Raw genomic sequence first — 27,660 nt, 5'->3', positions numbered from 1 at the left:
ACCTTGGGGAAGTGATTTTTGCATCATATCCCAAAAGTTAAATAAATGATCACTACACAAGATCAAGCCATCTCTGGGAAAACGAAGTGAGGTTTCAAGTTCTTCCGGAACCGGAATACAGGGACCGCAATACGAGAACTGATATAGTCGATTTAGTTACTTACAAATTGGAACAGTTTTCAGCTCAGTTTCGAAAAGTTTTTACGTTCTTTTTATCATCACTTTCAATAATGGTTTCGAAATTTTTAATATTCAACACCTTATAATACCTGAACTGGAAATGTGATCTAGATCAAACCTAGTATGTGCTCATTGCACTGTAAGTCTTTTTATTTGGATTAAAGTTTGTAAATGTTCGTTCATCTAATAACAGTATTTAAAAATTAGACGAATTTTTAAACCAATTTTAATAAAATTTCTGCTCTACCATGTTCCTTTCTGCAAAAAAAACACTTAAAATTGAAACTTTTACACTAATAACCCTGTAATTTCGGCATCGGGAGTTGTTCAGGTATTTTATATGACGCCTTTATTTATATCTCAGTTTGTGAAAATCGGCTAAACCATCCATAGGATCCGGAAGTCATATTCAAGAACACAAGTATTGTCATTTGTATCTAAATTTGTAAAAATAGATTCTTCTCTCTCCAGGTATCATTAGATAGGTGGTTCGGACTGACTCTAACTACATGATAACTTATATGAAAACCCTGATAAAATTGAAAATTTTTCACTAATTTTTGGGAACTGAATGTCGGACACAGATTAAATCCAGGGATTTTCTATAAATTCCTAAGGCCTTTTGTTTGAAGCTAAATTTGTTAAAATCGGTTCAGCCATCGGTTATGAAACTCAAACGACACTGTTTTCATAGTTCAGTTTGAATAAGGAAGTTGCTAGGTACGTAGATGCTTAAATAAAAAAAAATCTGATGGACACTGATAGGGGTTTTCCCATAGATAATTATTCTATGTATATGAAGTTACCATCTACATAATTCGATTTAGTTGGAGAATCGCTTGCTATTTCGACGGACGTTTCATTACTTCATATAATCAAAATTATGAAGCATTATATCCCGGTTGAGGTGCAACACTTATTAAACAATTTAAGAACTGAAGTAGTGCAAACCAAAACCCAAAATGTAAACTTTTTCGATGGAAATCATCAAGTGTTGCTAATTAGAGCTGATCAAGCCCTTATAGGCTTTAAATACAATGATAAGATTAATAAATGGCATTATTTGTGGAGCCAGGGGTCGATTTTCTCTGCTTCGGATGAAATCGAATACTGTCCATGGATTATTACGAACGATGGATTCATCACTCTGAGAAGTGGAACTGGATTGCATGTATACAAACTAGATGACCAAATGAAATTAAACTATCTAACGTCAGATGGTCGCTACCATGACACATATGGGTGGAATCAACCTGACCATAGTCTATTGATTGGTTACTTCTACTCTGATCCAACCCAAATTGGAATCATGAGTCGTGATTCTTCAGGAAATATCTCTTTTGAAGCTGTAATCAAAGATGAAGCTTTGAGGTTGTCTCCGCTTTCTATTTGGAAGATGGATCCTAATCCACATTTAGCGGTATATTGGAACAACATGAATACAATGATAACCCTAGCGTATGTAGATTCAACAAGCCAACAAGCATTCATAGTACGTAAGCGCAACGAACTCGGAATTTTTAAAATTGGGAAATCTCACTTGATGGAAAATATTCTTTCCACTTTGATACCATTTTCGCAAACAAAAGAGGACAATATTTTTTTCGGACGGACTTCTTCAGATGTAAATTTCATGCACGATATATTCCATTTCAATTCAAGCGGATTGCACGTATATAGATACATTGCATCTTTACGAAGCTATAAACCAACATTCTTTGCACCAGTGTTATCCGATAAACTTGGATGGAAAAGCGACCATATTGGTTCTACTGTTCTGTACGACATGGATGGAGATGGTATGGATGAATTTATACTAAACGGACCCGCAGGATTGAATGCAATGGCGATTGTTCCAGATTCAAAAGAAATCGTCAATATTTTGAGTACTAGAGAATTGAATGTTAGCTGTAGGTATGCTAGATCGTTCGTTATGTATTATTTAAACAAACAACAAGGATTCGTATCAGTCACTAGTAGCGATATAATTTCTTTCCGATTAGAGCTATCTCCTGATAGTGCTTCTGAAGAAACAGAAGACGATCGAGAAAACGATGAGTTTGATATAGTTCCAATACCTTTACTGCCAACAGTCAATCGATCAGTTGTACCTTTGCATGATCAGCTCGATTTCAAATCCTTCTTGTATCCGAGAAATCCGCTGCTAGGAATACTAGACTTTACCATTACTATAGTGAATGTCCCAAACGCTTTCGGAATACCCATTTCTCATTCTATTAAGTTTAGAGAATATGGTATCGCAGATGTTCTGGGTTCTGGTTGGACTCTTCCTGTCGACTGCATTTATGTCGATCGAAAGGGAAGCATATTTCCCACAGAACATACATATTATCTGGTAAAGGATGGTGCTATATCTCTATTGAAGCCAAAACATGAGAGGGATACAAAGGATTATATTTCGTTCACTTTGGATGGATCTACTGATGTGAATATTAAATTTTACAAAACGGACAATAAATGGGAAATAAAAACTGTATTAGAACTGTATTTGTATGGATCAATCAATAACATAGATTGGATCCAGTGGGAACCAGGGTCCGATGAATGGCCGCGCATGAGTAATACGACTGTTTCTATGAAAGCGAAACCACTAATTTGGTTTCTCTCCTTACGAAAGGACAAGTATGAAAATTTTCTAAAATATATATATGAACCTACGTACTCCTCATTGTCTTCGGGGAAAAAATATGTGGAGAAATTAAATTTGATAAAAATTTCTAATAACAATGGCGATTTCGTGCGATTTAGCTATGACCAAATATATAATACAAAATTATTAGTAGGATTTTTCGTGCGCACCATAAGCTACAATCAGGAAGTAAAATTCCAATATAGTCTGATTAGAACTAAACCACGTTTAATTTCTATTGATCAAATTGGATTACCGGTGTTACAGTTCAAGTATGATGGTTCAAAGGGAGAACTTACTGAAATTCACTATCCTAATGGGCTTGTGTCGAAGTTTTCCTATGGACATATAAATTTTTCAACCGCTTCTACCGCCAACAAGTTTAATTTTTTTTCTGATGCTCAGGTCACCTACGGGGCTGGTTATACGATAGTAAGTGGGAAAACTGAGTCGGGTCAAGTACGCATAATGGCACGAGACGTCGTTGGATCAAAGACTATTGACCTAGCAGCGTTGACATTTCCTCATCTTGGTAAAGAATTTGTTACAAGCTATGAAATTTTTACATTCGATCACTTTTTTATCGTTTCTTTATCTCATGAGAACCACAAAGAGTTGTGTTTATTCAAAAAAAATGTATACGGTTGGTCTGCGGACGTTTCGTATATGAAACTCCCGAAAGATAGTATCACTATGATCGGGAAGTCATACGTTTTAATAAGAAACGGTAAGAAACTGTCAATTGTACAGTTAATTGCTGAAAGATGGGACGTAATTAATGTTTCGAATCAACTTTCATCCAATGCAATAGTCCGAGCATTTTCGTATGCTTATATTACATATGACGATTTAGAGTTACGTGTGGGCTTTCAGGACGACATTGGTACCTGGATAACAAAAATTTTGCCATTCGGCACCAATATGATGAAATTTAGTATGCAAGTCCTCGAAAGTTTTGGAACGGATAGTGATACTATGAAAAATCTTCAAAGTCTTTTCATGGAAGGGATTCTTAATACGCACCATAACGCAATAGTTATTAGAACATTATCCCTAGCAAAAAACAAGTTTTACTCAAACATGCATTTTAAAGTTTTTAACGAGAAATATGAAATAATCAATCAGGAAACGGTCTCTGTTTTGATAGAAGATTTAGAAACTTACGTTCTCCATCTTCCTCCCATTGACAACAACTATTTTAATGTTTGTTACCGCTATGCTAATGGTAAATATGAACTAATAGTTAAATCACACACTGGTTCTGTTCAAGATGAAGTAAATAAACTTAAAGAAAATGTGGAAGCGGAAATTCGTAAACATCCTCACGCATCAGATGCTGAAAAGAATAAATATCGACGTGAGAGTTTCGAAAATCTTGATAGCCAACTTCGTGAAATTTATAAAAATGTCACAGCAAGTATTCGATTCGCAATTGATCCGGCTAAATTAGAAGTTTTTGTTAATAGTGATTATGTAGTTTCCGCTTCTAGCAAATTTAGATTCGATGGAATGCGTTGGAGCTATCAAGAAATTCCTCAGTCTGAAATAAACATATCCAATTTCACATTAGAATTAGGTGAATCGTACAAACTATCAAAATCTGACAGAAACGCGACATTTGAACTTTTGAAAGGTGATAGCTTGATTTTGAATTTGGATACACCATATGGCAACGATCTCCTGTTGAACTATCCGACATATATTGGAATTCAAAACTCTAGTGGAGGCGGTGATAAAATTTTCACTTTTTCAAATAACAAAATTTACCATTTAGCTAAAGGAGAAAGGATGAGCAAAATTAGTAATAACGTCGCCATTGTGACGGTGACTAAGAACCAAAAGTCGGTTACAATTAGGTCTATTAAATCTCTTACCGATTTTCGTGAAAATGTTGTTGTAAAGCAAACATTTATTCATGATAAGCAAAATATACAACATACTACATTCGAATATAACTTGACAGAAGCTGAACAATATTCCGATGGTTTTACATTCACCAAATCGAAAATTTTTCCTGCTGGAAAACTAGAGTTCGGGTGGTATGAAGAATCTTTCAATTTAACCACGATGACCAATAGCAACAAAACTGTTCATAACTCTAGGGGACAAGTTGTAAAGGTAATAAATACTGAGACAGAATCCAAAAACGAACCATTTGATAACAATGCTATATTGACAGATCGCTTAGGACGCTATAGAATCGCGGATTTTCGTCCATACAAAATTTCACAAGAGGTTGTGTCATATTACGGATTTGAACCATATGAAGTGAATCGTATTGGAGTAAATAAAAAATGGATCTTCGATATGAAGTTGATACGACAAGAGCATTCAAATAACTTTCTGCGGTTGCCTGCTGGATTTTCGATTACAAGCCAATTCCAACCAAAACTGAACGGATTGTCTTACTTGGCAGCCTGTTGGATACGCACAAATCAAAGAAATTTTATTGCTCATAGTTTAACAATGAAAGTGCTTTCAACGAATAACACTTTGTTGAAAGAACTCCACGGACAAATTCAAAAACGCATTGGTCAATGGTTCTACGTAGAAGTCGCATATCGCAGTGAGACCAAAAATGATACATCTCGTTTTGATATAGAACTGAAAAATGATAGTATTCATCCTATGGATGTCGATCATATCTTTTTCACACCGTTAGATTTTAGTTTTCAAATCAATATATTGCATTATAAAACCGGAAAGACTCGTGCTGTTTTAACTAATTCGGGGTTGTTGAGTCAAACGATGTATGATTATTTAGGAAATATTGTTGCACGAATTTCTGAGCAAGGCACGGTTGATTTCTATGCAATGAAATCGAGAAATTCAGCGATGACAAAAAATGGAGATTTATTGTCGCTGGTTGAAATGCGACCGATGTTTGGAGAACTGAAATATAGTTCTAGAGATAAAAGTTACAGCGAAATATTGAAATACTCTCCGGAAATTCTAGGTGTAAGGTTTTTGTACTCCTTTTCAGGAATTGGCAGTGTTTTACTTTCCTTGGGTGATTTTTCTGTGAAAATATTTCAACACGAAGGTCAAATCAAGTTAAAAGTTAACAATTATCAATCGACTATCGTACATTCAGAAGGGGAATGCACGTTTATATTAACAAAATCACACTTCGTGGTTTGGATAGAGGGTCATTTAATATTAGAAAAAGAATTCGATTTTTCTTCAAACATTTGGTCACATGTAAATTTCAAAACAGTGGGACAAACATCTATATCTGAGATTATTTTTATGTATAATCCAGTGGTAAGGGTATTTTATCAAAATAAGTTAGGTCTTACTATTCAAGAAATTGTATTAACAGATCACAACACTACCAACTGTCGTCAGATTGTTTATGACGAAATTGATCGACCTGTTCTTAAAACAAAATGGACAAAGTTGAAATTAGAAGGACACACCTTTCTTAATTACAATTCACTATTTGTGTCAAATTTAAATACCATCCTGCAAGACAGAAAAGCTGAAGGTCTTGTAAATCAGCTTCATCCTGATTGTGAAGGTTATCCGTTTACATGGATTTCGTATCGAGATGACCCTTTGGAAATAAAGTCTGCAGTAGGATTGCCTGGAAAACAACATTCCGTGGATGGTCCCCATAGCACTAAATATGGTTCGAACCCAAATGTCGCGTTTTTGAAAGTTTTGTTCCCTTTAGCGAAAAATTTCAAACATGATTTCGAACTAAGCTCTGAGGACTCTTTAATAGTTCGTGTAATAGACAAATATGGAAATAAAGTGGCCGAGCTAGTCAAAGTAAAGAATCACAATCACAGATTGACCACGTTTGAGTATGATGATCAAAATAGGCTAATACGTGTGCTCCCACCAATGTATCATCAGAAAAGTAATATACTATCAAAGACAAGTTCATTTGAATCCCTTGTATTGAATGCCGATGAATTGATCCTCCGGAAAATGTGGGGTATTTATTATCAATATGACACAAAGGGGCGTTTAGTAAAAAAACTAACCCCAGACTCTGGTAGGCAAGAGTTAATGTACACGGATGAAGGTTTGCTTAGGTTTATAATACATGGTGATCGAGAATTATCTACTTATGATATAATTTATTACAATTACGGATTCGACGGAAAAATTGTCGGAAGGGGTATACTAGACGTACCAAGGTATAGACTGAACACATTTTTAATGAATAATTCCTCTTTGCCGACATCGGAAAACTATATTATGTATGATTTTGGTGAAAATGAACTTGCGCCTTCGCACAGAAATCGTGTTCAAAAGTCCCGAAAAGTATCTAATGGTACAACAACTACAGAAGTCCTTTTGTTTGATGATCAGAAAAAAATACTAAATCAAATTTTTGTTTCATCAGTCAAATCCTTGTCTATTTACTATAAATATAGAAATGACAAAGTAATCGAAATTATATACCCGTTTATAACAAACGGAAAATTACTTAAATTATCGTATGACTATAATGTGGCTGGCAAAATTAAAAATATTCGTTTACATAATCGTACGATCGCTTCGTTGAAATACACTGCTTCCGGTGTTCCAATGGAATTACATTTTGAACCAAATAGTCGTCACACGTACAAGCGCTTATTTAATTACAATGAACCAGGTTATGTGTCGACTATTCAGGATCCATTTTTAACTGAAACTGTAGATTATATCTCCAATAGCTATGGTGCACAATCGTTTAGTGATGGAACTATTTCCGCTACTACTTTCAATGCAACTTGGCACAGCAACAGTAATTTTGAATTGTTGAAATTGAAACCAACACATTTTATAACCAATGATACTAATATTGATCAGGCAAAACTTTGCTTCCAATCTCTTCGAAAACTTGGATATCTGGACGAATACAGCAGACCGCAAAAAACCTTTTACCCGGCGTTGGAGCTTCAAATGCCTTCAATATGTAATACTGGGAGTAGATCAAATTCCATATCAGCTGCATTGACAAATGGATTTAGTTCAACGTATGGGCATCGATACGATTACGAAAATCATAAACAATTGATAAAGGCTAAATATTTTCAAAGCCATAACGAATTATCTTTGAATCCTTTAACAGAAACAACATTGTCTAAACATATTCGTGGGATAACCGTTTCTGAATCAAAAGCTATTTGGAACATACTTAAAACAGCAGGCTTTATCACCACCGATTGCAGCAACAGTGTAGTTTGTCATGCTCTAGAAGGAAAGTCTTTATTTCATCCAAGAATAACCAATCACACTAATGCTGCATCGTTAGAAATCCTTTTTGCCAGTGCAATCAAAACACGAAAAGATATATCAGAGCCAATATTCAAAACCATTTGCAAAGTTTGGTATAGCTATGACCCAATCAACCAAGAACGAATTTGCAACGCTACTTGGGAAGAATTGTTGGCTGAAAATTTTGTAGGAATGAGATCCGACAAATCAACAAAAGCGTTAAACCCAGAATTACAACGGATATTAAGGGGATATTCAAAACATTTTGGTCAAATAGCTTCAATATTATACGATCATTTTGCAAATTCTTTGGGGAAATCGAACGCAGATGTGCAATCGTATGATATAGATGCAAACGGTAATCATATTCATTTTTATACAGGATTTAAACGTTACCGAATGGAATACATTGAAAATACCAACAAAATTTCGAAGGTTTTTCTTGTAGATCTGAAAACTGAATCTATACGTGAAATTGAGTTTTCCATGCATCACAACTTTGAAGGAAGTGTAACAAAAGCATCGCATAAAGGAATCAATAAGATCGAGTATGATCCTTTAATCAAAAGAGCCACGAAAATTGAAATGTCAGATGGACGAACGGTGTCGTTTGAATATGATGTTCGCGGTGAGCGGATATGTAAGCGTGTCAAAGGACGTAATGGGCACATTTTGAAAGAAAAATTTTATATGCGCAATACTGAAGGAAAATGCTTGATGGACTATGATGTTACATATTTGGAAGGTGACAATACACGTTATGTTCGTGGTACTGCATATGTGTATACGGGTGATAATTTAATTGGATTTATCCGCGACAGTCAATTCTATAGTGTTTTCGCGGATCATGAAGGCTCTATTCGATTGGTTGTAAGAAATAGTGAAGTGGTAGCAGCTTATGATTATCTTCCCTATGGACAGCTGATGCGAGAATATATTAGCGACCCAGAAGGAGGAATCGCGTATCGTTATACTGGGCAAGAATGGGATGAAGAAACTGGATTGTACAATTTTCATGCTCGTTTGTATGACCCTGAAGTTGGTCGATTCTATCAAATCGATCCCAAGGAACAATATCCTAGCCCGTATGTATACGCTGGAAATTCTCCGATCTCTTTGATCGATCCTGATGGACAATTTGCTTTCGTGATTGCTTTAGCATTTGCTGGAGTAGGAGCGTACTTGGGAGCATCCGCCGCAAATAATTCGTTTAATCCACGTAAGTGGAAGCTTAAACCTTCTCTAATAGGAGGTATTACGGGTGGAGTTTTAGGAGCATTAGCTCCAGCTGGAATTGGAGCGTCTTTCACATTTCTCACCGCTTCTGTAGGGCTTTCGGGGGTAGCTGCAGGAGGATTGATAGCGACAACATCGGTTGGATTTGCGTATTTCAGTAGTGCTGCTGCGAATAAAAATTGGAATCCGATTGAATGGAACTGGTCAAGTCCCCAAACATGGAATTCTCTCTTCTCTGGCAGTCTCACCGGAGCAACATTGTTCGCTGGTGTAGGCAAAGTTCATAGCCAATTTATTGCACTAAGTGGAACATCAAAGATTGTATTTGTAGGAGTAGTGTCTGTTAGTACTGGAGGTATAGCCCTGTATAGTGGATCAACGGCAAATGATGGAAACTACAGCTTTTGGGATTGGAACTGGAAAAGTCCTGACACGGTGTGGAAAGTGACGATGGGTGCTAGTTTTGGAATGTCTATATCTCCAGACTTGCAAAAAATACAATCAGGTGTTTTAAACAAAGTCAAAGATTTGAAATTTCTCATTCCAAGGAAAGGAATTACTATGGATCAATTTTTAATAGATACTAAGACTTATTTTACAGACTCTGTCGAACTATTCAATCAAATCAAAATTACTCTAAAAGGATTATCCAATCAATTAGTACGTTATCCCGGTTTAGCACAGACTATTGTGATTAGACCAAAACAGTCATTTTCCGATAGCTTTCTCGAAACAGTTCAGTCTGTTTTGTACGAAGCTTCTAAATATGAGCCGCTTAAAAATGTTACGGGAGATATCGTTACCGCAATAGATGATATTAAGAATATTGATCAACGGGAAGGATTGCGTAAGATACGTAATATAGAATGCTGTCAACTTCAAGTAATAAATTACCCAACAATATATCAATCAAATATGTTGAGCTCAGCTACTACTCACTTCACATTATTTGACACTTTTTTAAGAGGATATATGCGATTGAAACAATTTGTTTTTGGAAGAAGTTCTAATTGTTCAAATACTACTGATTTGAGAAATTTAAAAAGCTATAAAAAACATTCAAGAATGAACACTCTCAATAATTGCTATTATATTAATGAACCCAACACACAACTTTCTGTAAAGTGTTTTGGATTGAATTCACAATACGAAATTTACGCGAAGTCTTGGGATGAAAAGTATTTGACTAATGATTCGTTCTCATCCTGTAAACCTATCGAACACTTCGGAAAAGCGTCTGTAGCTTGTAATGGAGAAAAGAGTTCTTTAATTTTCACATCTTATTCTGTCGGTAATGTGCTAGATTACTTTAACGGAATGATATTGTTGGCTATAGTAACACCCAGAGCAGTATCAAACATGAAAAATCAGATATGGTCATTGTTAACCATATTCAACGGAAAAGCTGCTAGTACGAAACTAACAGATACAAATCAAGTTATAAATTTAACGAACAGATTAGAAAAACTGTTAGACAAAATTAAAACGGTTGAGACTATTACTAATGTAGCTTTATCTTGGGCTAGGTATATTTGGTGCGATTTGAAGGATGATATCACAACATATTCTGAAAATTCTGAAGCACATAGTAGTGTTCATCTTTCGAATCGAATGGATGCTTTGGAAGAAGAATTGATGGAAACTATTATCGTGTCAAAGTCTCATCAAGATAGCATACTTACTTTCCATAACGATAATTACACCAACTTTATTGATGGCTCTATATTAATGAATGGAGATTATTTTGTCCAGTGTGGAAACAAAGTTCCCTTAATTGCATCGCATATATTGGTAGAATAATTTAATTCTTCACTGTAACTCGAATGTAATATGTTTGTGCTTTCATTCGTCTGTAAAATTAACGTAAAAGAATTATTGTAAAATGGCAAAAGTGTTAGTTTTAGACAGTTTCTTTGAATTATATTATGCATGTATTTTCTTTTCTTTTGGCTTTCTCGCAATTCCAGATGATTATCACCTATCCTATTACAGTATCCTATTCGTAGGTACCGATTTGTAGGTACAGGACCGGCAATTATTTTAAAACTTATAACGAAACGAATGATTCACGGCATGATGCTTTCGCACGCGCCAGTGTTGCGGAGCGGAAATTTTCCATGAGCGGAGAAAGCTCTTCCATCTTCCATTCCATGAGGTCATGAAAAATGCAACAACACTGCTGCGTGCGATAACGTGAAGGCCGCGAGTCATTTTTTTGTCATAAATTTAAAAATAATAACTGCACAGATTTTTCAGTTGATTGTATTATTGTATTCTAATGTGTTTTCCCAATTTGTCCAAGGCCTAGAACATGATAAAAAAAGTTATTCATCCAATTATTTTTTATATGGCTGGAGTTAAAGGTTTTAACCTAATTGTGATATTTTATGTAATATGTCTAAGTTTCATTCAATTTTTTTTTGAATTTTCAACTATTCTCCAAACATTAAGTTAGAATTTTGTTTATGTATTGCTAAAGCTCATTATACGTATGCTTCATATTCAACCAGGATCTAATACGCTCAATATGCTTCTGAAGATGAATATCAAATGGAGGAAAACAGCCATAAATGTTTTGGCTTTGGTTTCAATTTCTATTTAGGAAATATCTTATACTTTTGATGAATATTTCATGAGTCGATAAATTGTTAGTTAATCTTTAAAATGTATGCAAATTGTTCCACTTTCGGATTTTTCGAATTACTCGATTATCTCGAGTTACTTCCATATTCAATAATCAAATATGATTTTTAAACTAATCAACTAAGTTTTAATCGATCATCAGAGTTATTAATCGATTATCGTTATTGGATTTGTCGAACTGCTCGATTGACTTAATAATCGAATATTATTTTCAAATAATTTTATTATATTTCAGTCGATCAACTCGGTTAATATTCGATTAATCGATCGACATTCCGACATCCCTAGTCACGCCAAGCATTTTTTTGTGGAATTGGCTAGTTGTCGAGATTGAAACAAATCTCTGGCTTGATAATTTAATAAATGATAGAAAATGTGAGACATTGTAGTTTCATTTTTCGGTGAAAGGTTACCAAGTCTTCTGTCACTGATAGATTTTTATAGTTTACATTCTGTAATAAGATAAAATCTGATCCAGTACCGTTGTCATAAAGTCTTAGTTATTCTAGATATTCAAGAGGTAAAGATATACAATAAATCTCTAATGGCTTCACTGGATGAACGATAAGAAAGAAAATGTGATTAAAATCACATATTATGTAAACAACCGTTCGTGGGCATACTATTTTTAGACGAGGAACGAAAAAATAGTGAGTTAACGCACAGTTTTAAAGTTTTTGTAATATCTTTCATAACCAATAAACTTACAGTTTCCCTTGAAAAAGACAGTGTTCGAAACGTCGGGCAGTATATAACAGCCATTCTTATTCAACAGACCGGTAAAGCCGAAACCATAATTATTGCAAAATTAAAATCAACAATTATATTTGTGGAAAAAGTTGATTGGTTTGATTTCAACCTCTGGGATGTATTTTTAGGCAAATGTTCACTTTCCCAATTCCAATCATTTTAATTTTAGTTGAAAGACTTCACGTCAGAACAAAAATATGAATGGCTTTTTAGACTTCCTCGCGATTTGGTATTTTCATAATTATTTTTTTTTCTTATTCGTGATCGGCTATAGATGAGTGATAAATATTGATAATTTTGTCACCCTACTAATATAAGTACTCGAATAATCTTAAGTGAATACACCCGATTTTTCATATACGCAGTAAGGTAACAGAAGTATTTTGGCCCACCTACCAAATTTTATGGATTTAATCGATGTTAAGTGTATATGTTGCATAAATTTGAAGCTAATCACACTAAATTACTCACTGCGGAAGGGTTTTTCAAAGATATTACAACATTTGGTGGATATTTTTACAAAGCGGGCCGAAATAAAATCAATCCTAAAGTGGGCCAAAATACTTCTGTTACCCTAAATTATTAGAATTTTCGAATACATTCTTACCAAAATATGAGTTATCTGAGGTCCAAGTGTATATCAGGTATGCTCACTGTTTGTCAGCTGTTTTGTCAAAACACGTACCATCTCCAGAGGCACGCACACCCATAACTTTAAATGTGAACTCAGTTGCTCGATCATAGCAACCACTCACCATCGAGAGCTCAGTCATTTGTAAACTGCGGTGGTGAGCGGTTCGAGTTTTGAAAAGAGTAGTGGAATAATACTTTCGTCAAACGCGTCCGCTCAATAAATGATCCTGGAGTGTACTTTTGCCAAATTGAGCTGATACATCCTTGTTGCAACAACAGATATAGATGAACTGTTACATACTGTGCTTTTGCAAAATAGACAGAATACTTGAAGTTGATAAGTGTGATGAACTTGAGCAGATAAAAATGAGTGGAATCAATTGAACATGATTAACATTTTCGAACATTTTTTGTGATCAGTAATCTTATATCGCTAAGGCAGACATTGTTCTCAAGTTGAATAGTGCAATCATAAGGGTGGAGCAAAACATTCATCGTGACATTTTTAAGCAGCGGTGAAGGATCAGGGCGACATTTTGTATTCTCATATAAAGTTGTCTGAAATCGATTGTGTGTAAGACTCGAAGAACAATAGATGAATCGAAAGTTGAAAAAAATAATTGATCTATAAGTGTTAGTGTGGCTCTCTGAAAAATTATTTGCGGGAGTGTAATAAAAGCGAATACGGTATATTCTATATACCAGCCCTGACTTCAACCAAAATGCTTATAAAGTTAGTTAAAGAAGATTTTTCGTGCATGAGAAATGGATTTATATAACATTGTCTTCGTTTGATCGAGTTATTCCGAATTTATTTGAGTAAGGTGAGTAAAAAATTTTTATTTGTATCCGTTTCAATTATACATTGATTTTTGCATAATCGTATTTATGAAAAGTCAGACGTTTGAATCTTTTTTAGATTTGGTAATAATCGATCATTGAAATGGCTCATTTTTTCATTTCTGGTTATTAATTGTTAATGATTATTACATGGTAGTGAGTTCTTGTTGGCTTTCTTCTTTGTTTGTATTGTACACGGCTGGGGTGTTTTGCTATATGTGATACAGTCGATACACTCACTTGATTATAGCATAAGCAAAATAAGAACCGAGGGATTCGACAGTTAGCTGTCAACATAATCAGCTGTCAGAGTAACTCAATAGTAACTCACGATTTGAAACAGCCGTCCATGTGAACTATATTAACAAATGTTATACGAAGCCAACCACCATAAATCAAGTAAACCTAGCATTTACGCATCCATTTTTCACTAGACGGCGCTTTTGGTGTCACGGGCTGCTGTTACATCACTATTACACTGGGAATCTAGACGCATTTTTTATAAACAATTATCTATTTACCAGCAATTTTCATATTCAACTTTAACATTTCGTAGAATTGCTGTTGCTACATTAATTACTTTTTTTGTGTTTATTTCTACTGTTATTTCTTACCCGCTGAACTCTGCGAAGTTCTTTGCTGTGATAACCCTAGAACGCTCTGGTGACGTTTTACATTCATAAACACTTTCATATTTGTATCATAGAAGTGAAATCTCTTCAAAATTGCTAAATTTCTATGTATTTACAAATAAACGAACCAGTTTCATTCCAACACCTTTAGTTCCTATAATAATATTTATGTTTAAGCTGGGTATAAATAAACGATATAAATACATAAATAGTTTTTTGATAAGCAAGTCTCTGAGTTACGTAAAAAATTCCTGTTTACCTTCATTTTGCTGGGGTACAAATCCGGGTTTAAAATATAATTATACAAATACTCATTGAAAAACAAGTTCTTCAAAAAAACTATATATTGAAATGTCGAATAAAAAGAATATGTTACAAAATTTGGGTTTTGTTTTCGAAATGTTCGATAATATGCGTCAGGTATGAAGCAGAATTCACCTAACCTTTCTATTACATTTATTTTTGAAAGAACTCGCAATAATTTTTTTATTTTAGTTGATATTAACTTTCAGTACTTATATCTAAGAATTTTTTATAGCTCTAGTTAATTGAAAAACATGGAAATTTACAATGAAAAAAGAATAATGTAGGATGCTTTATACAAATACTCAAATATACAAACTAATTCAGCATAAAGCCTTAGAAAATATACAACGGCACTTATTAGAAAGTTAGCCTTATGGTGTATGTTTCGTCTTTGATTTCATTGTGCATAGCAATTTAAATTAATTTTCATTCGAACATAATATAATCTCACAAAATTGGCTGGATCACCGTCAACTCGACGTCAACATTTCAAAAGGGCCTAAGGAAATATTCACAAAAGAGAAAGTAAACAAAGAGAAACTCTCATTGGTTTATGTGCCCTTATCAAATGTTGACATCGAACTATTTGACAACTGATTTGTTCACATATTCAGTCCAATTCAAATGCATGTTCTTGAATATATATATGCAAACCATTAATATCGGTCTAACATGAGCTGTGCAACGGTATTACCACGCGCTCATTTGTGGTGCCATACTGTACAACGCAACTTGAACCCCAAAAGTTAGAAGTTAAAATGAATCGTAGTTAATAATAATAATTATAATAATAATAAAACCTAATTGAATCGAAATTCTTGAACTCTACCTGTACAAAAACTTTGTGTTTGATATACAAATATACAAATATTCCGTTGATAACAAACTTCTTAATAGTGAGTGTAGTGACTTTTTTGCATTTATTTATTGCGATTTCTACTGTTTTCTCAAAAACTACGACAGTATCGAAAAATATACCGTTCTTAATATACTTTCTTATAGACCTTAATCAAAGATTAGAGAACTATCGTTATTTAACAAAGAACCATTGTTCACTTATTCTTCCAGAAGAATTAGCTCTTTTGAGACGTTCGTGAACGGATTGCCCATCTCTAGTGTGATGCGTCTTTTCATTGAGCTTCTAAATAAAAGCTTGTGGCAAATGCTGGGCGACCACAGATTGTGGTTATTAAATTGTTATTATTATTATTGTGTTTTTAATTGCTTGTGCTTAGTTGTTACTTAACTTCACATATTCATGATAACCTGATAAGTTGTGTGTTGTGCGGTTCACGTTTAACTATTTATCAAATCAACTCTTTCTTGTAAAACTATCTAACACAAAATTTTGTTTTTTTTATCAACAGCTGTAAACTGCTGGCCAAACACAATTTTTCTTATTATCGAAGACATATTTCTATTGGTTGAAGTTGTTCCATGTAGTCTCGGCCACATAAAACTTTTGTCCGAGAACATATGTGTAGCCTATCTTTTAATCAATTTATTTGTATATCAGTATGTATACTGGATACCTCGTGGTAACCTTTCTATACTACATCTGAGATCATGTTCCGATCATTAGGTTCTGTTTCTGTGTCCGATTTGGTTGCTTGCTGGTGCGATGACCAACATTAATGTATCTTAATATTTTAATATATCTTAATTGACATAATTATTCAAGATCTGGCAGGACTGCTGTCAATTTTCGTAATATATTTCGTAGTAGTAAAAATTGTGAAAAATCCACTGTTACAGTTCCGAATTTAGTTTTACACACATGCATTGATACGTTTGAAGATACAGCATACGGTAGATTTAGCCAAATTCAACACAATTTTCGGTTTCGTGTTTGCTCCAAGAAGTTACCAAATTAATTATCTTATGAGTTTTTAAGCGGAATTATAAACAGCGGGAAATCGTTTGAATGTCTGAATAATTTTACGTGTATCAAGCACCGGAGATTACAACAATGTAATTTTTTGTATTGTTTTACAATAACTCTGCAGTTTTGTAGATTATTTCAAATTCATAGCTTCAAAATAAAATTTAGTAATTCTCGAAAAAAGCTTCAGGACCTATTTACTAATAATTACTTTGTGGACAAACGTTTCTTTTTGTGTTCGAACTGTACTGGTTATAATCTCAACACTTTTTCTAACCCTATTTGCGAGGTAGGGAATAAAACAAACTTTGATAATTCCAGTTATGATTACAATTATCATTTGATGTGCTGTAACTCTCCTTAAACTAATTCTTCACTTACGACACTCAAAAGCTATTTTCCATTACATTTGAATGTTTATTCTATAAACAAATAACCCCATCTTCTTAGTTGGTCATGGAGGAAGAATTGTGTGTCCTTATTCCGGCGCATGAATAAACAAAAAAAAATAAAAGCGACCATCGAACTACTTTCAGTAGCGTTATACAGCAGACAACAATGGCAGCACCCGATGCACCCAGACGTCTGACATACGTTTGCACACAAAGAAATGCTCACTGTCATCTTTCGTTGTCTTCAAAGTTTACAGTCCTATGGCATGCGCAAACTGACCATCACAACCACGTTGGCTTTTTAGGACTAAAATGCAGGAAATGTTTTGATCGAATATCACCTTTATCCCATTAGAGCTCCGCCTCAATTTTTTTGAGAGGATTGTGAAGTACAGCTATTTACTGCATCATAAGTTCTAGGGTCCAGTAGTTGTAGTTCACAAGTCTTATTTCTTAATTATATTGAGCAAAATCGGATCCCATAATCATAATGAGTGATTACTTGGGCTAAATTAGTAGTTGATTTCCTCTCGTTATTAGTTATTTCATGAAATTCCACGTAAGCATACTTTTCATTATCAAATTCAAATCAAGTTTGTATCACATTACGGTTTACTTTTTTTTTTAATAACTATTTATTGGAATATGAGTTAAAATTAAATTATTAAGATTTAAATTGGGTGTTCAGCCACAAGTGGTGACTTTTCAGCCCTATTATATATATATATATATATATATATATATATATATATATATATATATATATATATATATATATATATATATATATATATATATATATATATATATATATATATATATATATATATATATATATATATATATATATATATATATATGATTTGATTATTTCCATGAGAATATTATTTGCTTCCGCAATTCTGAGATTTTTTGTGTACGGAAAATTCTAAACCTACTTGTATTGTGTAATGGGGAAAAGAAACTTATATACTAACTTACTAACTAATACAGAGAGCGAATCGATTCAATTGAAGATTGCATCGATTTCTGTCGGAATTTGCTTATAATATTATGTGACATTACATCTAATGGTGCTATATTTGTGAGTCTGTGTAACTCATTTGTACTAAACCAGGGAGGACGCTTTAAAATCATTTTCAGAATTTTATTCTGAATCCTTTGAAGCGTTTTCTTCCTTGGAACAACAACTTGACCAAATTGGTACTGCATAAAGCATGGCTGGTCTGAAAATTTGTTTATAAATTAACAATTTGTTTTTTAGACAGAGCTTAGAATTTCTGTTTATAAGAGGATATAAACATTTAATATATTTATTACACTTTGCCTGGATTCCTTCAATGTGATCCTTGAAAGTGAGTTTTTTGTCATACGTTAAACCTAAGTATTTAGCTTGATCAGACCATGTCAATTCCAAGACATTCAATTTGAGAATGTGATTATTGTTTGGTTTAAGAAAAGAAGCTCTTGGCTTATGAGGAAAGATAGTTAATTGCGTTTTTGCTGCATTTGGTTTAATTTTCCATTTTGACAGATAATCACTGAAAATATTTAAACTCCTTTGTAGGCGACTGCAGATCACTCTTAGATTTCTACCTGTGGCTAACAGACTTGTGTCGTCACAGAATAGCGATTTCTGACAACCAACGGGTAGATTTGGAAGATCAGAAGTAAAAATATTATACAAGATTGGAGCTACGCTCGAACCCTGCGGAACACCGGCTCGTACGGGTAGCAATTCAGATTTACAATTCTGATAGCTAACCTGAAGAGTACGATCAGTTAAATAATTTTGAATCATTTCGATCAAATAAATAGGAAACTGGAAATCAGACATTTTTGCTATTAAACCTTTGTGCCAAACACTGTCGAATGCTTTTTCTATGTCTAGAAGAGCAACTCCAGTGGATAACCCAGAAGATTTATTTGCTTTTATCATGTTTGTTACTCTGACAAGTTGATGAGTAGTTGAATGTTCATGACGAAATCCAAACTGTTCTGGTAAAAAAATTGAATTCTCATTTATATGAGACATCATTCTCAACAAGATAATTTTTTCAAAAAGTTTACTGATAGAAGAAAGTAAGCTAAATGGTCGATAACTTGATGTTTCTGCTGGATTTTTATCAGGTTTCAGGATAGGAATTACTTTAGCGTTTTTCCATCTTTTTGGGAAGTAAGCTAATGAAAAACACTTGTTGAAAATTTTAACCAGGAGTCTCAAGGCAACATCGGGAAGATTTTTAATAAGAATATTAAAAAATCCATCATTACCAGGAGCCTTCATGTTTTTGAGTTTCCTAATAATTGATTTAATTTCGTCAAAATTCGTCTCAATAATGTCATCGTGTGATAACACTTGGGTTGAAGTATGCTCATATTTCAGTGAGACTTCATTTTCAATAGGACTCACAACGTTCAAATTAAAATTGTGTACACTCACGAACTGCTAAGCAAGTTTTTGAGCTTTTTCGACATTTGTAAGAAGTATTTGATTTCCTTCCTTGAGAGCAGGAATTGGTTTCTGAGGTTTCATCAGAACCTTAGAAAGTTTCCAGAAAGGTTTAGAATATGGTTTAATTTGTTCAACTTCTTTAGCGAAATTTTCATTTCGCAAAAGAGTAAATCTATGTTTAATTTCTTTTTATAAATCTTTAACTATGTTTTTCATAGCAGGATCACGAGAACGTTGATATTGTCGTCGACGAATATTCTTCAACCGAATGAGCTGTTGAAGATTGTCATCGATGATAAGAGAATTTAATTTAGTTTGAGCTTTGAGAACTGAAAAATTTCTAGCTTCGATAATGTAATGATTCAAATTATCAATTGCTGTGTCGATGTCCGCAGAATTTTCTAAAATAGTTTCATGATCCACATGATTTCCAACGTGAGATCTGTAATCCAACCAATTAGCTCTATGATAGTTGAATATAGAACTAATTGAATTAATCAAAGCTTCGTTGGAAAGTCTGAATGTTACAGGAAGATGATCTGAGTCAAAGTCAGCTTGTGTAATCGGTTCACTACAAATGTGACTTTGATCCGTTAGAACCAGATCAATTGTAGACGGGTTTTTCACGGAAGAGAAACAAGTAGGATTACTGGGATGAAGAACTGTGAAGTAACCAGCTGAGAGTTGATTATGAAGTATTTTACCATTACTGTTATTTTGCCTACAATTCCACTGGACATGCTTAGCATTTAAGTCCCCTATTACGAAAAATTTCGGTCGATATCTTGTGAGTTTTTGCAAATCGCCTTTAAAAAAATTTAATTGATCGCCGGTGCATTGAAATGGCAAATATGCTCCAGCGATGAAATAAATTCCATGAATGGTTTCAACTTCGATTCCCAAGCTTTCAATAACTTTAGTATTGAAAGAAGGTAAAATTCGATGTTTAATTTGCCGTTGGACAAAAATGGCAACTCCACCACTTGTTCCAGTAAACCTGTCAAATCGATGAACCACATAATGTGGATTACTTTTCAATTTGACATTTGGTTTAAGAAAAGTTTCTGTCACAATGGCAATATGAATTTAGTGAACTTGGAGAAAATTATAAAATTTATCTTCACTCGATTTCAAAGATCGAGCATTCCAATTTAAAATATTCAAATAATTATTTAACATCACTGTTAAATTTTAAATTCATTATAATATTATTTGCAAATTTCTATTCGATTTGAAATGCTTCAAAAAGTGATGAAGGCTGACTAGTTGTTAGTCTTTAAAAAGACTGTTAGTGATTCAGGTAGCCTTGAAAAAGACTGAAGCCTTGAATCAATGAAACTCTAGGTAGCCAGAAAAATTTTCCAGGAGCCAAGAGCTATATGCGTGCGGTGCGAACGACTGTTCAACACCGACTGGTTACGGTTTACTTGAATGTATCTCTTGAACTTTGTTTAAAAATATTAAGTGTTTCATAAGAAGCTTGGTGTTATATACTTTCCGCTGAAAAAAATTCCCATATCTTTCGATTTCAGATTGCGACTTTTTGTTGAAATTCATTTGTATTTAAAATTCATTCATATCACGAAAACGTGCTTAATCCACCTAGCAATAAGATGATACCTTTTTTATCGATTCACATGTTTTTTTTGCATCAATATTCGTTTGTCTTTCGAATTCAATAAATGTATATATTTTTTGAATATATTGTCAAACAATTATGTTGCTAAACCGGAACCTAAAAACCAATCGAGCCAAAATACTATGCTGAAGAGTAGTGTATTCAATCTTTCAATCAGTCAAAAATGATTGTATAGAAAATTGTGTTTAATTTTGAAATATCGATATCTCCGTAAACAGTTGATGGATTCTTACAATCTACGGCTCGTTTGATTGGTATGAGGTACTGTGACTGATATAGTCAAAAAAGCAACTTTTTACATAAAAGTTTGTATAACTCGGAAAGTAATCACATTCTGAGAAATACGCCTTTTAATGTTGGGCATACATACAGACACATATACACAGATATACACATAGACATTTTCTCAATTCGTCGAACTGAAGCCATTGGTATATGCCACTCGGCCTTAAGGCCGCGGAAAAGTTTTGCAAAGTTTGAGCGAATGCTATTTTTTATATTTAAAAAAGGTTTTAATATTTAAAAAAAGTAAAACCAATGATTTCATTATAACTAATTGGTTTCGTATATGAGATGACAACTGGAGCTGAGATGAATAAGGGTAAAAGGAAAATGTTTTTTGTAAATTTACAAAATAAGGATGCATAAGTTTAACAACTTTATTTGAAACTGTCGAGCAAAATTTAATTTGAGTTAAATCTTTTTAAACACGCCTTCGACTAAACTCAGTTTATAGGGATATTAAAATAATTTATAAAATCATCACACCGCTTATAAATGCTCGAAAATTAGTCATGCAGTCCAAATTGATATGTGCTATGGTTTTAAAACCCTCCATGTGGAAAACGTTCATAATGTTGTGATATATATATATATATTTAGATTTGGATGATGAGCTACAGGGCGCCTACCCCCGCTTGCCCAATGGTCAATTTACACTTTTTACAAGGTAAAGAAGTTAAACACAGTCGGACCATATCGAGATTGATCGTTTGAAATAGACAATATTTCATTTGGTGGTTTCAAGCATTCTTATGTCTGGAAATGGTCACCAATTTGAATTAACTTGATGCAGTTGAAGTGAATATTAATATATCACATTCGTCCTGAGCTGATAAGTTTGATTCGAAAAGGAGGACTAATATTATTAGGAATAAGAGTAAATTGACATATTAATAATTGTTAAGGAACTTTCAAACCTTTCCGATCCGGTTAGGTACAGGCACTGATGTTATGCATATTGCAATGACGACGAAACTGATTCGGTCAAGTGTAAATATACTCTCAGATTGGGAAAGGTTTGAATGTACCTAAATTTCAATATATTTCTCAAAGGACAAAAAACTGCTCATAGCTCTCAGCACATTCCAATGATTATGACAGGACGGATACTTCCCACTGTCTATGGAAGAAATGAAATATGCTGATCAAATCTCTCATGATTGGCGGTATGTATGTATGTATGTATGTATGTATGCATAGATTGCAATGTATATTAACTCTGTATTTCTGTTTCCCCTGTTCTTTGGCTCAGAAAAGGGAATGGAATCATGTCCTTTTTGTTATCTCTGCGAGCCGCAAATAGCGTGAACAACATCGTCCAGTGTCTGTACACCTAGTAGTTTGATTGCATGTTAAATGCAGCTGTATCTTAGATTGCGTTGTAGAATGCTCCCTGATATTCGATATTTTCATTCACTAAAGATACACTCACCCGTCAATCATCACTCATATCCCACTATGTGGATGCCCAAAAAAATACATCGACATTATCATTAAGGAATACATTGAACACATAGAGCAATTGGTAGGATGACAAAATACCGATACGATACAGACACACGACCCAATAATTGACTGGTTACCGGGTGACTAGTGTTTATTTGGGCTCCATAACCTAGTTCGTTCGGTATGGAAAATGTGGAGCCTTGTAAAGCCATCTTTGTCATCTTTGTTAGTGCTTGAATTTATGTTTTGCCTTTCTCATATAGAAAGGTTATGCAATCACTTGAAAAACCGACCCGGAGGGCCAAGTGTCATATACCATTCGACTCGAACTGAGCAATGTCTCTGTGTGTGTGTGTGTGTGTGTGTGTGTGTGTGTGTGTGTGTGTGTGTGTGTGTGTGTGTGTGTGTGTGTGTGTGTGTGTGTGTATGTGCGTGTGTATGTGTCAAATAATCTCACTAGGTTTTCTCAGAGATGGCTGAACCGATTTTGACAAACTAGGATTCAAATGAAAGGTCTCGTGGTCCCATACGGGATTCCTGAATTTCATCCGGATCCGACTTCCGGTTCCGGAATTATAGGGTAAAGTGTGTTCAATATTGTACACCGTTAGTTAAACCGGCGAAACAAAAAACGTAAAAAATGTTCTAAACTGGTCTCAAAACTACACAAATCGATAGTCATTATCAGTAGGCAACTAAACAAACTGATTCCGGCTATCCTGGTTCCCGGTATCCGGTTCCGGAAGTACCCGAAATAGTGGTCATATATACCAAAATGGATCTCACTCACTTTTATCAGCGATGGTTAGACCGATTTCCACAAACTTAGATTCAAATGAAAGGTCTTTAGGTCCAATATGGAATTCCTGAATTTCATCCGGATCCGTCTTACTTGACTTTCAATCAATGAATTGTGATAAAATCGAATACAACATCTTTGCTTCTGCTCTAAGAAGGAATACCGCAGAAAAAGTAGTTCGTAAATTGTTCAATACTTTTGTTATAGCGACGCTGAAATCTCGAAGTGAATGCTCTTAATTTCATCTTACTCTTGAAGTCAATCTATTGAACAGAGACAACAGAACTCATTCTTACCTATGGTTTTCGTATATGAGATGAATAATGGAGCTAAGATGGAGACCGTTACCCTATTAATGTGCTCAACAGAGTCTAATTACAGAAAGGAACTTGATGTTGCGCCAGCCATTTCTGATTTATTGGAAGATTAGATAAGTTCTAATAGCAAACGGGTGTCTGTCTTTTTTAGAAGTGTAACATGAGCTTAAAGTAATTCAACATAACTACGCAATTCCTTTGATTAGTTATCTATTTATTGCGTAAAGTTTATCCTATCATAGTTCCATACAATAAATAATTTATCTCGAAACATACCCTAGCACAATTTGCTCATGCTTATGCCAACTAACGTTTACGATGACCTACTATTTTCAGGACTCATGTGTCAAGATTTCAATGACCCCAGAAAGCTATTCCTTCTCATCGACAAAGTAAATCTTGGGAGGCCGTGTGAAGTGCGTAACAAGTTATTGCGTAGCAAAATTGGATTTATCGCGTTCAAACAGTTCCAAAAATCTGTAGGCCACTAAAGTTGGACTCGGTAGATGCGGAACATCATTGCTAGATTTTGTATATATAGCCTCGACACGGTTGCTATATACGTATCTATGCTTCGTTTGTATTCGGAGGGAGATTATCGGTTGGGTAGTCTAGGGAAGGCCACTACACTATTTATAATGTGGCGAATATACATGACGCAGAAGGTGCCCATCGAGTGGATGTTGGTGGATGGTATTTTTTTTCTGTGTGAGTGAATTAGGCATGATATCTTTCAGTGTTTCCAGTTTTGATATATAAAATAATAACAGTAATCAACGGTTAGTAAAATCCTTTTTTTGATGTTTTCGTCAATTTTCATCATTGACAATTCTATTTCATTTAAGGGTTTTGGTTCCTCTTAGGTTCCTATTTTTAACGTTCCGCCTGTCGCTCATCAATGCGTAGCATATTATGTTGGACGTTTAGCAGTATTTGCTATATACAAATCACTTGTTCACACCAAACTGATCAGCCGAAAGTGAAACGTTAAAGAAAAGAATTTTATTCATTTGATTGCGATTAATTAATGGATCTTACTCACTTTTTTAGAGATGGCAGAACTGATATTCTCTATCTTAGGTTCAAATGAAAGGTCTTATGGTCCTACCAAAAAATTCTGCATATTTTCGGATTCAACAAAAAATTACACCGGTGTTCAGAGAACCATGCCAAAATCATATAATAAATTGTGAATTTGAATGAATTTTGTAGTAGTAGTATAATTTGTACGGCATGTTAGTTGATTGATGGCCATACGAACCGACTTCGATTATACCAATTCTCGGGTTCCGGTCCCAGAATTACCTGCAATAGTGGAACTTATATCGTTTTTTCATGGATGGCCTAACCGAGAAATATTTCTAGCTAATGCACAAACAACATCTTTGGTTTCTTTCAAGAATCGAAGAAAAGTACTTGAATAGAATATCGCAGTATTACATGAGAATATGATTGATATGAGAAAAGCATCATTACGCTACTAGGTGGATTGAAACAGGCTATAGGTATTCATGTTTCTTTTAATCGTACCCCGAATTCATTCTGGCGGAATTGAACAGGATTCGTCGGTGTCAGCATCACCCAATATTCGTTTAACATTGTTTAACCCAGCATTCGTCCGTTTAATGCTGTATCATATGAATGTAAGTGGCGAATCACATGAATTAGAAAGCATGTGAAATCTCAACACGAAACAACTTGTTGAGTTTAAAACGTTTTTATCAGTGGCAGATTCACATTTTTAGTTTCCTCCATTTTCCCAGTGATTGTCCAACCCTGACGGGAGTCAATATTAAAAAAAAAAGAAAGAATGACATAAGTCCGTTCATCCATTCTGAAGCCGTATTGCTTCAGAAAGGATAAACGGACTTACATCGATCTTTCTTTTTTTCTACAGTGTAGTGAACAAAAAGTTGATTTCGACCTTCGATACAAGAATTCAAAATTTTGCTTTAGGAAGAAATGGTTCGCGATCTAAAACTACAAATTATATAAAAAGTACAAAGCAATTGAGTTCGATGTGTACTATAAGGAGCATGAAAATATAAAGTTTAGCATTCCAGTTTATGTGTAAGATCATGCTATAGCAATGCGTGTGCACGATCTTCCTTCAGTCACTACCGATGTATTTATTCGAAAAGCCATGTCGCAGTACGGAGAGATTTGATCAATAGAAAATAAGGTATGGAAGTATTCCGTTATCTTGAATAGCATAGCAATATGTTTGTTACGTATGCGTTCAACGCAAGCTATACTACCTTATGTAACTTTTGGCCAAGACAAGGCTCTCGTGTAAACCGCTGGTGAGCTATGGTAAGCTCACTATGGTAAGCCCTGCAAGCATCCAAACCCAAGGACCACAGACCTTCCGTTACATCAGCTCCAATCAACCCAAATGCTTCTGAGATAAAACTAAACAACAATAAAACACTCTCCTCCAAAGAAACGGATGACAATTAGATCCAGTATTAGAAAAATATTTTATTTAAATTTAAAACCGTCATGTTAATGCCCCGTTTGCACTTCTGCTTGGTGCTAGTATACTGGCTCCAGCACGCTACCAGCATAATGTAAACGCTTGCCAGCTGCTGGTTGTTGCCAACATGAAAATTTCTGAGCGTTCTAAATTTCATGCTGGCAAGCGATGCTGGTGAAGAAATTAAAGATGGCGACGGAATGAAAATATTGAACGTATTTCATGTTTTTCTCTGTTGAAAGCATACGTTCGTGTAAAGATTGTCAATATTAAAATTAGGAATCACGATTTAAATATTTAAATATTGAAATATTCATTGTTTTTAATCATTTTTTTTAAATTTTGCCAGCAAGAAATTGCCAGCAATAGTGTAAACATTGCCAGCTGCTGGCGTGCAAGTATACTGGTACCAGCATGCTGGCAACCAGCAGTAGCGTAAACGCTACATATAAAAAATACTTGAAATAAAAAAAAATCCATGCGCGTAAAATATTCATTTTATGTTCAAACGGCTCTATTAATTTCAGAATGTTTCGTTGAAAAAAAAACAGAAAATGTAGAGGCCACAGTTACCACAAAATAAAAAACAAACTTACATCACTTCTATATCTTGGCTAAAACTGCAGCAGGCATATATACCTAACACCATCATCAGGTTTCGAACGGGCTTGCTATAACTGTATTGCTCTACCCTTACACATAGGTTACGAAACGGAAACATACCGTTTCTATGTTCTATTGCACTACGTTCCTCATAGGCGTGCTAGTGGTTGTAATGCCAACACGAACCAGCTGATTCGATTCCATACCAATGCGCTCAATAATGACAGCATCACGCATAGAATCTGTCCCACTCGGTGCCCATCTATAGGAATATGATACGAAAAG

General features: G+C 34.4%; 2 protein-coding genes across 2 annotated transcripts in view; both read left to right on the top strand.

Annotated features, from left to right (window-relative positions):
• Window positions 1-1,037: 1,037 nt before the first annotated feature.
• On the top strand, window positions 1,038-11,161 carry LOC131429649 (uncharacterized). The gene has a single exon (XM_058593916.1). The coding sequence runs from the start codon at window positions 1,064-1,066 to the stop codon at window positions 11,078-11,080; it is 10,017 nt and encodes a 3,338-aa protein (XP_058449899.1). The 5' UTR covers window positions 1,038-1,063; the 3' UTR covers window positions 11,081-11,161.
• A 2,297-nt stretch (window positions 11,162-13,458) lies between these two features.
• LOC131429650 (protein Atossa) overlaps window positions 13,459-27,660 on the top strand; it is a 51,766-nt gene continuing 37,564 nt past the window's right edge. Inside the window, exon 1 of the mRNA XM_058593918.1 lies at window positions 13,459-14,130. The gene's annotated coding sequence lies outside the window, so the exon portion shown is untranslated. The remainder of the gene's footprint in view (window positions 14,131-27,660) is intronic.

The sequence above is a fragment of the Malaya genurostris genome, chromosome 2, assembly GCF_030247185.1.
Source record: "Malaya genurostris strain Urasoe2022 chromosome 2, Malgen_1.1, whole genome shotgun sequence".
Classification (NCBI taxonomy): domain Eukaryota; kingdom Metazoa; phylum Arthropoda; class Insecta; order Diptera; family Culicidae; genus Malaya; species Malaya genurostris.
The sequence above is the reverse complement of the archived record's forward strand: the minus strand, read 5'-3'. Positions and strand labels throughout refer to the sequence as shown.

Bases quoted from the DNA above. Each gene is read 5' to 3' on its own strand.
- LOC131429649 (XM_058593916.1), top strand. From the start codon at position 1,064: ATGAAGCATTATATCCCGGTTGAGGTGCAACACTTATTAAACAATTTA.